Source organism: Ovis canadensis, chromosome 24 (assembly GCF_042477335.2).
Source record: "Ovis canadensis isolate MfBH-ARS-UI-01 breed Bighorn chromosome 24, ARS-UI_OviCan_v2, whole genome shotgun sequence".
Lineage (NCBI taxonomy): Eukaryota > Metazoa > Chordata > Mammalia > Artiodactyla > Bovidae > Ovis > Ovis canadensis.
Genome location: NC_091268.1, coordinates 55938026 through 55951111, shown reverse-complemented (window position 1 = coordinate 55951111; position 13086 = coordinate 55938026). Strand labels below are relative to the sequence as shown.

The following is a 13086-nucleotide window of genomic DNA, read 5'->3' as shown; positions in this document are numbered from 1 at the left end:
GGGTGTGAGTTCTGGTGTCCTGGCTGAGGACCAGCTGGGACCTTCCTGCCAGGAGCCCTTCCCTCTCCTAATCTCATGACCGCTTCCACGCCCGCCCCCTAGAGGAGGACTCCCCGCTGAAGGCAGGAGGAGAAGGGGGTGACAGAGGATGAGATGGTTGGACGGCATCATCGACTCAGTGGAAAGGAGTTTGAGCAAACTCTGGGAGACAGTGAAGGACAGGGAGGCCTGGCGTGCTGCAGCCCACGGGGTCGCAAAGAGTCGGACACGACTGAGCGGCTGAACAGTAACGACAACCCCAAGCCTGTGTCCGTCGCAGCCCCCCAGACCCCTGTGTCCTGGGGATGAGTTAAGGGTCAGCCCATCCCCAAGACACAGGTCTCAGGGACTTCTGGCCCCCGCCCCGCACCGGCCCACCCCCGTCTCGCAGCAGCCAAGCTTCTGCAGCCTGCTTAAACTTTATTGGAGGTGGAGCTGAAATAGGGGTCCCAGAACCACAGAGCCCTCTCCCTCCAGCTTCTCCAGGGTGGGCTTCACTGGATGCGAGAGGGTCAACGGCCAAGGCTCGATCCCGGGACTTCGAACACAGCTCAGTAGCCCCCAGCCCTGCAAGCATCGGGCCCCCGCCTCAGCTCCAGCCCCGCCCCCTGCCCCCCGCCCCCCACCCCCCCCCACCCCCCTCCCCCCTGCACGGGCCCACAGGCCCCTCCCAGGCAGATGGGATAAAGATGCTCTGTGGGCAGAACGTTACCCCCAGCTCAGGCCTTTCCTGGCCAGCTCCACCTGGGCCAGGCGGTGGTCGCTCAGCACCTGCACCCTCGTGATGGCGGCCAGTGGCCTGTGGCGGTGGGCGAACTGCAGGACCTTGTGCTCCTGGGCGTGGACGTGGAAGTGTTCTGCGTCCGAGCTGACCTCCATCTGGGGGCGGGCAGGCCCGGGGTCCCCTCAGCACACAGGCCTGCCCCCCAGGGATTCAGAGCCCCAGCTGGGGGCCCCTTCCCCTCGCCTCAGAGCCATGGCTTGCAGCCAGGGGGCGCAGCCCCCAGACCCAGCAGGGAGACTGCTGAACTGGCTCTCCCCTGTAAGCATCTGCAGCGAGCCCCCCACTCAGCCGGAGCCCCAGCGGGGACAGCAGGGGCAGGACAGACCTCCCTGCCCCACCCCACGGGCCTCCCCCTCCTGCCGCGCGGGTCCCCCCACCTCCCAGGGGCTCGCCCCAGCGCCTCACCTCAAAGGGCTCCCCGAGCACCAGCGGGAAGACGCTGGACGCCTCCTCCTGGCCCCAGCGGCCGCCCTGGAAAGCGTTGGCCACCATGGTGGCACTGGAGAACCGGGGCTTGATGTGGAAGACGATGTCGCCCGTCTCGGACAGGAAGTTGATCTCAAACCTGGGGGGCACCATGAGGTTGGCGAGGGCGGCTGGGCGGTCACCCCACAGAGGCCAAGGAGGAGACCCAGGGAGGGGAGGGCGTGGTCCCTTACTGGTCCTCTCCAGAGTCAGAGTGTCCCTGCACCAGTAGGTTCCAGCCCGGGGCCAGGCCCCCCGCGTGGAAGGCTTCAAACTGCAGACAAAAGGGGTGGCAGAGGCCCTGGGTCCCGGGCCCCCTTCTTGGGGTGTCCCCCACCCAGGAGGCCCCACAGCCTGTGGCCCAGGCCCAGGCCCCGGCCCCCTGAGCAACGTGCCCACTCGGCCAGGGGGTCTCAGCCTGGGGAGGGGGAGCAAGGCTGGCGGGGCCCCCACCGGGCCCTCTTCCCTACTGCCCAAACCCAGGTCTCACCCACCTGCAGGGCCATCTCTCCGGCTTCTGTGGGGAGCAGCGCAGCCTGGGGATATAGCGGCTGGGCTGGGCGGGGGCACAGGGCCCCACCCCGGGGATGAGATCACCGGCCTTCCCTGTCCCCTCAGCCTCTCGCCCTCCCCCGCCAGCAGGTCCTCTAGTCCAGCTCCAGGACAGGGTGGCCCCCTCGCCCCCCTTTCCTCGGGGGCCTGCGTGGCTCTCAGGCTTCACTCCACTTCCGAGGACCCCCAGGAAAGCACTTCTCCATTCTTGGAGGCAAGGCGTGGCCCAGGCAGCCCCCCAGTCAGCCTCAGCCTCCAGGGTCTCCGGGACCCAGACTCCCCCATCTGGTCAAGAGAGGAGGACTACCCACCCTGCCCTGGACTTCGGGGCCGTCTGGCCGCCTGGTGACTCAAGCCCCCCAGTCCAGCCCGGCCTCCCCTGGCTGCCCCGCTCCAGGGGCTCAGCCACCCTGCGGGCAGAGCGGGGATTAGGCTGGCCGCTGCGCTCAGCGAATTCCAGGGCGATGGCGGTAGACGGGGTGGGGGGCCTTTCCCACACCCCCGTGCCCCTCCTGGCCTGCTCCTGAGCCCCCTCAGCTGACCGTGGAGCAGGCCAGGCTGGGGTCCTTGGGGAGCATGTGGGGGAGACAAGCAGAATCTCCCCAGGCTTTCCGGGTGGCCAAGGGGGCGTCTTGGCCGGACTGTCCAGGGAGCCAAGCCAGAGAGAAGACAGGCTGGACACAGAGCCCCAGGGCTGCTGTGGGGGGTGGGGGCGTGCAGTGCGTGGGCAGTGCGTGTGCGAGCAAGTGTGCAGATGTGTGGTGAGTGTGGGACCAGGTGGCTGACGTGCACGCTGGACGTGGGGGTGTGGTGTGCCCGCGGGCGTGGGGGTGTGGTGTGTGAGGCTGAGTGTGTGGCTCCTGGCGCCGCTGCTCGTCCCTGCCCAGCCTCGCAGAGGCCGGGGTTTATCTGGTCCCCGAGGGCCCCAGGGGGGCAGGATTGCCAGCCCCCGCCCGGCTCTGGTCCCATCGGTCTTCCCTCTGCCCCCTGCTGGGTCCCGCCTGGCCTCCCCCTGTGCCTGTCACTTTGATACTGGGCCGTGGTGGGTATGCGCCAGCTTCACCCTCCCCTGCAGGCGAGGGGCTGGTCAGGGCCAGCGGGGCCTGCAGGGGGCAGCCCTGGGCAGCGGAGGTGAGGCCGCCCGCTGTGGCCTCCCGGCTCAGACACGGGCTTGCCCACTCCCACATCCAGGGCCCCACCCAGCTGGGCCATCCTGAGGCCTGCCTCCCCGAGGATCTGAGAGAGGGTGAACCCCCTTCCTGCCGCCGCACCTCCCTGTCCTGCCTCCAGTCCCACCACGAGGCGGGCGCTCAGGGCCTGGGCTCTGGGGACAGCATGGGCCGGGGTGGGCAGAGCATGCACTCAGGGGTCCTGAGTGGGCTTCCAGCATGCCGGGGGGCCTGGAGCTGGTGGCCTCTGGGCGCAGTCCTCCCAGCTGCACACCGCCGTCTGTGCCCCCCGCCTCTCCCCCAGGCAGGGAGGGTAGCCCAGGGTGGACACTGCGCCCTGGGCTGTTGCCTCCTGGCCTTGAGGTCAGCAGATGGCCTGGCAGCGGGCCCTCGGGACTCACTGGCCTAGAGCCCTGGCTGGGTGAGGAGCCTGAGGACCCCTGATTCAGCAGGCCTGTCCCACTCTGAGCCTCAGCCGCCCCATGTATGGAGGGCTATGCGGCCTGTGCTGTCTGCTGCCCATTGAACCTGGAGCGGGCAGGGTGGAGAGCGTGCCTGTTCACTCCAGCCTGGAGACCTCATAAAGCCCAACTGGGCCCAGGCAGGCTCTGGGCCTCCGCCCACCCCGTGACACCTGTGCCTGGCATGGGCCCACACCTGGCCGGGCCTGTGGTCTCACCGCCGCCCCCCGCTGTGGCTTTGGAACCTCTCCACCTGGGGTGGGAGCCAGGAGCGCCGAGCAGCCAGGGGCCCTGAAGGCCCCTCGGGGCTGGTGCAGCCCTGCAGGCCACCCCAACATCGTGGAGTCCAGCTCGAACCCCAGCTGTCCTCGGGTACCTGAGGCGGGGGCGCGGGGGCCGGGGGCGGTGCCCCCACCTGGAGTCGCTGGCCAGCCAGGGCTGGGTGCCGTGGCCCTGGGGCCCGGGAGCAAATAGACCTGCCCAGCCCAGTGCTGCCAGACGCTGCCCCTCCCCCTCCCGGATGTGCGGTTTTGCCCCAGGCTGTTGGTTTCCAGAACAGGCAGCAGGGTCTCCACCCAGCTCCACGGAGGATATCCACCCAGACAGCAGCCTGGGCTCAGAGGCCCGTCTCAGCCCTGGGCCCGCCATCGCCAGGTGGCGCCAGGCACGGGCCTGGTGCAGAGGTGCCCAGGCGAGAGACCCTGCCCCATGGCACAGCGGCACCCGCCGTCCACTTGCAGCCCTGATGGCCCAGCGGGGAAGGAATCCGCCTGCAGAGCAGGAGGCGTAAGAGACGCAGGTTCAGTCCCTGGGTCTGGAAGATCCCCTGGAGGAGGGAACGGCAGCCCACTCCAGTATTCTTCCCTGGAGAATCCCGTGGACAGAGGAGCCTTGGCAGGCTACAGCCCACAGGGTCACAAACAGTCGGACACGACTGAAGACACACACCTAAGCACACACACCTTGGAGCTCAGTCTCTCTACCAGCAGCTCCACTGCCGTGGATAGATGGGCGGGCTCCAGCCATGCCACTGGGGGCAGCTGGAGGCCAGGCGCAGGGAAGGGAGGCACGAGAGCGATCCAGGGCGCTCCGCTCATCTTGGCACGATCGCGGTCCCGCCTCGGCTGAGCCCCGCTGTGTGTTCAGTGCTTGTCATGCATCCATCCCTCAGCCAGGTGGGGTACGTCCCGCATCACAACCAGACGCCTGCTCAGTCGCTCAGCAAACGTCAGCTGAACCCTACTCTGTGCTGGGCCCTGAGCCATGGTTCACAAGACAGACAGACAGACAGACAGCCACACAGCCTTTGCCCTCAGGGAACTTCCAGTGTCTGAGGCAGGGGCCAAACACTAAAGGACAGGTCCAGCTTCACATCACTGAATTATGATGATATGAGCTCTGAACAGAAAATATGGTGAGTGATCAGGGTGTCTCGGGGTAGCCTGGACTGATATGAGTTGGTCTGGGCAGACTTCTTGGAGGAGGTGACATTGGAGCTCAGCTTAGAACAGAAAGCACTTGGGGAAGGGTGTTGCTGGAAAAGGGAACAGTGTGTGCAAAGGCCCTGGGGAGGGAAAGGCCAACATGGGAAGAGCCCGCCCCGCCCCACCTCTGCTGCCTGGCTGAGATCCAGCCCTCCCTGGCCTTCCCTGCTAGGCACCACCGTCGCCTCCCTCATTTGGGCTGGCATTGTTCCTGGCCAAGCTGCCCACCCAGTGCCAGGCCATTGTCTGTGCCTCCTGCTTTCCGCCCCCGAGTCTCTTATCACCCAGAGAATCAACTCATGTGGGGGCACGTGGCGGGTGAGAAGGTTTTACCCCAGCCAGTGCCAAGCAGGGGCTGCCAGATCTGATGCTGCCTCCTCCCTGGCAGGGGCGGGCCGGTGGCCCAAAAGACACTTGGCGCCAGCCTGGCCTCCCTCTTGTGGGGACCCCGCAGGTCTCACCTCTTGGGGCCACCCTCCTGCCCCACCCACACCTCTCACTCCATGCATGTGAACGTGCCAAGTCGCTTCAGTTGTGTCCGACTCTTTGAGACCCCGTGGACTGTAGCGTGCCAGGCTCCTTGTCCATGGGATTCTCCAGGGAAGAATGCCAGAGCGGGCTGCCTTGCCCTCCTCCAGGGGGTCTTCCTGACCCAGCTATTGAGCCCACACCTCCTATGGTGTCTGCTCTGCATGCTGACCCTTTATGGCTGAGCCACCAGGGAAGCCCCAGCTTTCCCTCCAGTCCGTCCCTGCAAGCGGAAGCCGGCCCACCTGCCCTTGACCACAGACAGTCCTTGCCCCTCCCTGGGAGTCGGTTCCTCCACCTGAGGTTGCTGAGGGGGACCATGAGCATTGCCCGTGAGCTCAGCTGGGCACGGACGCTAAGCTGGCCTTGATCCAAGGAAGGGACACAGAGGTAGGGCTCTGCATTTGAGCTACGGAGACCCAACGCTGGTGAGGTTAAGGCTGGGGTTTCCCCCCTCCTGTCAGCAAATGGGGGCTCCTGCCCAGACAGGCTTCCCGGAGGGAGTGCAGGCCCACCCCAGTCAGGCCTCAGCCCCCAGGAGGGGCGCCCGGCCCCCACTCAATTTCACCACCTATTTATAGAGGCGGCAGCCAGGGCTTGGGGAGCCCTCGCTGGCCCAGGTTTCTGGGGGAGCTGCTGCTCTCAGTCACAACCCTGCAGAGTGGGGCAGGATTTGGGAGGCGGGACAGCCGCCCCCGACCCAGCTTCCCTCTGTCATTTCCCAGCTCCCACAGCTGCGCTCCTCAGCTGTGTGGGTTACAAAGGCCCCGCTCCTTTGCAGTCCTCCAGGTGAGTTCACGTCTGTTCACAGCCCTGCTAGGCGAGGGCTTCCCTTCCCATTTCACAGATGGAGAGACTGAGGCTGCTGTGGCCTACGTGCGTGTGTCCCTGGTGAGGCACGCTAGGAACAACTCTGCCCTGTCGAAGGATGTGCTCGGGAGACCCCAAAGCCCTTGGCGGAGCTGCTTTGGGGGCCTGGGGCTGAGGGAGGAGGCTCCCTTGGGCAGGGTGGGACGTGGCTGGGACTCCGGGGCCTCTTGGACCTTGACCAGTACCAGCCAGGAGTTATCCCACGATGGCACCATCTTGCAGGAAGCTCAACCAGCCCAGACGGGCCTGCCAGAAAGGCTGGCTGGGTGTGGCGGCCACTGGCCAGGCACAAAGGCCAAGGTGAGGTTTTTGCAACAGGACAGAGGCTGGGAGCCAGCTGGGCTGGGCAGGGCAGGACAGACCGGCGGACATCTGGCCTGGAGAGGGGACTGTAACGACTCCTCCAGATGGGTTCTGGGCTCCGGGAGCCGCCAGGGAAGCAGGCTGCACGAGGTTTATAAACAGACCCAGCAGCAGCCCCGTTTGAAGGCGGAAGAGCTGGGAATCCAATTAGGTGAGGAAGTGGCTTGGGGATCCTAGAGCTGCCTAAGATGGGGCTGGGGGCGCCTCGAGGACCCAGAGTCCCCGTGCCCGGCACCAGGGCAGAGGTGGCGGCAGCTCAAGGGGACGCAGGACACGGGGCGTGTGTTCAAGCCCCCGCTCTCTGGAGAGTGACCCTCCGTGAGCTGCTCTGTGGTCCAGGGGCCAGGCCCCTCCCGGGTGAGATGAGTCAGGCCCGTGCAACTCACTCCCAAACACTCACAGAGCGCCCACTGCATGGCATTGAGGAGAGCACGGCAAATGATGGATAGCTCAACACACACCTGGAGCCTTCTGGATAGTGATTTGTGCTAGGAGAAAAGTAAGACAGGACAGTAGCATTAAAAAAAAAGGTGTGCAGTCCAGTTCCGTAGCCTCTGACTGCACTTAGCCTTTGAACACCGGAAATGTGTGAATTCAGATGTGAGTATTAAAAACAACACTGTATTTACAAGACTTAGTGCGGAGAAATGGTGTAAAATATCTCATTAATGATTTTAGATCGCTATTCCAAATCCTAAAAGATGATGCTGTTAAAGTGTTGCACTCAATATGCCAGCAAATCTGGAAAACTCAGCAGTGGCCGCAGGGCTGGAAAAGGTCAGTTTTCATTCCAATGCCAAAGAATTCTCAAACTACTGCACAATTGCACTCATTTCACATGCTAACCAAGTGATGCTCAAAATTCTCCAAGCCAGGCTTCAACAGTACATGAATCGTGAACTTCCACATGTTCAAGCTGAATTTAGAAAAGGCAGAGGAACCAGAGATCAAATTGCCAACATCTGTTGGATCATAGAAAAAGCAGGAGAGTTCCAGAAAAACATCTGCTTTATTGACTACGCCAAAGCCTTTGACTGTGGATCACAACAAACTGTGGAAAATTCTTCAAGAGATGGGAATACCAGACTACCTGACCTGCCTCCTGAGAAATCTGTATGCAGGTCAAGAAGGAACAGTTAGAACTGGACATGGAGCAACAGACTGGTTCCAAATTAGGAAAGGAGTACGTCAAGGCTGTCTATTGTCACCCTGCTTATTTAACTTCTATGCAGAGTACATCATGCAAAATGCCAGGCTGGATGAAGCACAAGCTGGAATCAAGGTTGCCGGAAGAAATAGCAATAACCTCAGATTTGCAGATGACACCACCCTTATGGCAGACATCGAAGAAGAACTAAAGAGCCTCTTGATGGAGGTGAAAAAAGAGAGTGAAAAAGTTGGCTTAGAACTCAACATTCAGAAAACTAAGATCATTGCATCCAGTCCCATTACTTCGTGGCAAATAGATGGGGAAACAATGGAAACAGTGTCAGACTTTATTTTGGGGGGCTCCAAAATCACTGCAGATGGTGATTGCAGCCATGAAATTGAAAGACGCTTACTCCTTGGAAGAAAAGTTACGACCAACCTAGATGGCATATTAAAAAGCAGAGACATTACTTTGCCGACTAAGGTCTGTCTAGTCAAGGCTATGGTTTTTCCGGGGGTCATGTATGGATGTGAGAGTTGAACTGTGAAGAAAGCTGAGTGCCGAAGAATTGATGCTTTTGAACTGTGGTGTTAGAGAAGACTCTTGAGAGTCCCTTGGACGGCAAGGAGATCCAGCCAGTCCATCCTAAAGGAGATCAGTCCTAAATATTCATTGGAAGGACTGATGCTGAAGCTGAAGCTCCAGTCCTTTGGCCACCTGATTTGAAGAATTGACTCATTTGAAAAGACCCTGATGCAGGGAAGGATTGAAGGCGGGAGGAGAAGGGGATGACAGAGGATGAGACAGTTGGATGGCATCACTGACTGGATGGACATGAGTTCGAGTAAACCCTGGGAGTTGGTGATGGACAGGGAAGCCTGGCATGCTGCAGTCCGTGGGGTCACAAAGAGTCAGACACGACTGAGTGACTGAACTGAACTGAACAAAATGATACTGTTTCGTATGTATTGGGTTAGATAGGAATGCTTGCCCAATTGTGTCTGACCCTCTGTGACTCCATGGATTGCCATCTGCCAGGCTCCTCTGTCCGTGGGATTCTCCAGGCAAGAATGCTGGAGTGGGTTAGCCATTTCCTCCTCCAGGGGATCCTCCCGACCCAGGAATCGAACACGAGTGTCCTCTGTCTCCTGCACTGCAGATGGATTCTTTACCGATTGAGCCGCTGGGGAGGCCCTGGGTTAGATATAAGACAAAATGAAGATGAATTCTGCCTGAATTTAAAAACCTTTTTTTTTTTAATGTGGTCACTGGAACATTTTAAATTGCCTCTGTGGCTGCGTTCTACGTCTGTGGATGGCACCGGCTGAGGTGGTAGGGTGGAATTCTTGTTCAGTTGCTCAGCCGTGTCTGACTCTTTGTGACCCCATGGACGCCAGGCTCCCCTGTCCTCCACTGTCTCCTGGAGTTTGCTCAGATTCATGTCCATTGAGTCAGTGATGCTATCTAACCATCTCAACCTCTGCCGCCCCCTTCTCCTTTTGCCTTCCATCTTTCCCAGCATCAGGGTCTTTTCCAATGAGTCGGCTTTTCAAAGGTCAGGGCTGTTTCAGCTGGAGCAGGAAGGGAATTCTCAGGGGAAGTGACTGCTGCCTTGAGACCTCATGCTGAGAAAGGCCCCACTCAGGAGAGGCAGAGGGGGATGCCCCAGGCAGAGGGAACTGAGATGCAAAGCCCCTGGGCTCAGAGCAGCACGGAGGCTGGCATGACCGGAGCCTGGGAGCACCGGGGGCTGGGGAAAGAGTGGGGCGACATTTAGAGGTGAGCCGAGGGAACACCAGGCTGGGCTGCACCACGTGAGGAGCCTCCAGCAGCCCCTAAATGCCGGGGACCGAGCTGGTCTGGGGCTGCCCCCTCCCTAGTGCCCTCTCGGGGCAGCTCTGAGCCTGCACAGCCGGGAAGACCCAGCCAGTGCCCCTGCCTGGGACAGCGGAGGTCGGTGTCTCCACAGCACGCTCCCCGCAGCCCTGCCTGGGCCAGACGCCATGTCCTCGACCTGCTCGGGCTGACCCCCGCTAATGCGCTTGCCAAAACTGTTGGGAAAGGCCCAGGGGAGCCGCCAGCTCCCGAAATAACCTTACACCAGTTCCAGGACATCTGTGGGGGGGCGGAGTCCCAGGACCCCAAGTGGTGACATCACAAGCCCAGTGCAGGGTGGGGGCTGGGGGGGGGGCGGGAGAGGGGCCGGCAGGGAAGGTGAGGGCAAGGGAAACCCGGGGGCTGACAGAGACCCGCAGAGGGCAGAGGCGGGGGGTGGAGATGGGCATCCTAGACTGGGCAGCCCCGGCCCCTCTAGAGGGCCGGGCCGGGTGGGCCTCCGGAGCAGGAGGGGGCTGTGCCCCTGGGCTGAGGTCCGGCTGGGTGGGCAGCTGAATGGGAGGTGGAGTTGGATGGATGGTCAGTGCCGGTGGGTGGGGCGCCCTGTCTGACCTGGTTAGGCCCCCTAGGGCCTCAGAGGTTGTGAAGGACTCATCTCCTGGGCGCTCTGTGTCCCCAGGATGGAGACTGAGGCTCAGAGAGGCCGAGTTCCTGCTCTCAGGGGCACAGCAGGTGAGCACAGCTTCCCCTTCACGTCCCTCTCACACTTGGTCCCCACGGCCCCTGCTGGCGGGCTTCCCCTGCCCTGGGTCCCCTGGGGCTTGTCCCCTGAGCAGTGTGGCCAGCACTTGTGACCGCAGCCCCAGTAACAACAGGGAAGGGGAGACCCACAGTGGGCTGGCCCCCGTGAGTTGGGGGGAAACGGAGGCAGGGGCTGCTGCCTGGGGAGCCGGGCCCTCCCCACCCCAGGACCCAGCTGGGAACTCTGAGTGGTGGGAACTGCCGGGTGGTTTTTTTTTAAATTAAAGGGTCTTTATTGCAAGACCCCTACTGCGGTCCGCACAATCCATCTATCATCCATTCAACAAATAATTATTAAACGCTCATCGCGTGCAGGGAGCTGGTGACTGCGATGACGAGGTGAACGATGCAAGCAGAGGTCTAAGACCACCTGGCCACGGTGGGCCCTGTGTGGGCACACGGGGAGGTGGGCACATGGACAGGGCTGGGGTCTGCTCGGTCAGGGTCAGGACCCTGCAGGCTCCTGTGTGTCCTCAGCCCACACACCCCAGAGAAGAGTCGAGGCGTTTTCTACTGGAAACCAAAATTGTCCATTAAACGACCACCTCCCCACCCGGAGCAGCGCTCCATCAAAGTACTGCTCGCTTTTTGGATGCTCGCTTTTTTTTACAAAAAAGTTTCTTGACCCCACCAAGATGTGAAGAAAGTGAGTGTCCACCAGGTACGCATGGAGCAGCAGCAGGACGCGGGAGGGGCAAACGCTGAGGCAGGCCCCCAGCTGGCTGGAGGATGTCTGTGCCCCCTGGCCGCAGTGCGTGTTCTGGACGAGGGCCAGGGTGGGCAGGACTCCGGGCGCAGGACAGAGGACAGGAGAGGGCCCCGGGCAGAGGTGGGGACAGGAGCGCGTGGTCAGCAGGCAGCCGGGCAGAGGTTTCCACGGGCGGCCGATTCCCCGGCGGGGGGTGGACGGGGCCCTGAGTGGGACTGCAGCTCGTGTGGCAGGAGGCCTGGGGGGGGGGGGGCAGAGGGCAGGCAGCGCCAGCAGGTGGGGAGGAAGAGGAGCCTTCCCTGCTCACCTCCTTGCACTTCCTTGGCCTCTGCTCACCCCAGACCCTCCCTGCCCCGGACAGAAGGGGGCTGGGGGCTAGCCTGCCAGGACCACCCCGCCCCATCCCTGCTCTTACTGCGGCCCCCACTTCCCCAGGCTGGGTCGGGACACGAGATTCTTTCAAAAACATTTCCTTTGCAAAATAATCCTTCAAAATATGTTTTTGGAAACAGGCTCCTGATCAGAACAGGAAGAAGTTAATTACAGTCCCTCCCAAAGGGGCGCGGGGGAGGAAGCCTGGTGGTCAGGAACAGCAGCAAGGGCCAGGACCGCTGCTCTGACGCCACACCCGCGCAGCCGGCCCCCTCCCCGCCCCCCGCCCCCTCAGCCCGCAGACGGGGAGATGCAGGCCCCGGGAGGCCCAGGAAGTGGCTGGGGACACAGGTTCAGGGCTGAGCAGGGCGCCCTTCCTCTGCTGCCACGTGGTGCCCGTGTAGGAGCGTGGGTAGGCGTGTGCATATGTGTGTCCACGTGCCTGTCTGTGTGGGTGTGAAGGCGAGCGTCTGGACTCCCTGAGGACCTGGACAGGCCCCACTCTGGGCTGCCCTCTGGGTGTTTCTACGCCGGTCTCAGGAAGGCCTGAGGCTCACCGCCCTGCTCACGCCTTCCTTACAGGTGCGAGGGCTCTGGTTATGTTTGGGGCGTCCAAACCCTGAACCTTGCTTAGGGCCAGCGTCTAACCACCCAGCTCTCAGCGCCGGGGCTGATTTAAGTGTAGGCTCAGCAGTGAGCCTCGGGCCGCCCTGCCACACGCGTGTCCCTCTGCTCATCTGTCCACTCACCACCCGTCCAGCTCGTGTCCTTCAGTCTGCATCAACTTCCTGTTGCGGTCGTAATAAATTACCTCAAACGCAGTGGCCTAAGACAACGCGAGTTTATTATCTCATGGCCCGTGGGACAGAGATGGGTCTGGCTGCTGAAAATCAAGGTGTGGCCGGGGCTGCATCCCTTCTGGAGGCCCCAGGAGAGGGTCTGTTTTCTGGGCCTTTCCGGTTTCCAGAAGTGCCTGCATCCCTTGGCTGGAGGCCCTGGCCTCCGTCTCCAGAGCTCGCTGTGATGCCACTCAGCCTCTGCTCCCGCCTCACAGCTGCTCTGACCCCCTTTTCACCTACAAAAGCCTGGTGGTCACACTGGGCCCCCTGGCAAGGTCCATAGAAACCTCTTCATCCCGGTCTCAAGATTCTTCACTTATTACATCGTCAAAGACTTTCGCCGCATAAGGCAGGAAACCCTCGGGTGTCAGGGGGAAGGACACGGACGCCTTTGGGGGTGGTGGGGGCCACCATTCTGCCGCCTAATCCTTCCGTCTGTATGAGCATCTGGTTGTCCATCCATTCACCCTCCTGCTGTCTCTCCATCTCTACGCCATTTATCCGCCCGGCTAGCCAGCCGGCCAGCCCAGCATTTTCCCAGCCGTCCTTTGATCCCTCTTGCCATCCGCCCCTCTGTCTGTTTTGTCCGCCCCCTCCGTTAGTGTGACCGCTCACCCTCCAAGCGTCCCTTCATCAGTCCTAACTCCCATCTTTCCTCTCTGAC

At 61.8% G+C, this 13086-nt stretch overlaps 1 protein-coding gene across 1 annotated transcript; it reads right to left on the bottom strand.

Annotated features, from left to right (window-relative positions):
* Nucleotides 1-469: 469 nt before the first annotated feature.
* On the bottom strand, nt 470-1794 carry GRIFIN (galectin-related inter-fiber protein). The gene is made up of 5 exons (XM_069569819.1): nt 1783-1794; nt 1483-1562; nt 1229-1388; nt 752-918; nt 470-606 (listed from the first exon to the last, which is right to left on the bottom strand). The coding sequence occupies exons 1-5, from the start codon at nt 1792-1794 to the stop codon at nt 591-593; spliced, it is 435 nt and encodes a 144-aa protein (XP_069425920.1). The 3' UTR covers nt 470-590.
* Nucleotides 1795-13086: the final 11292 nt, after the last annotated feature.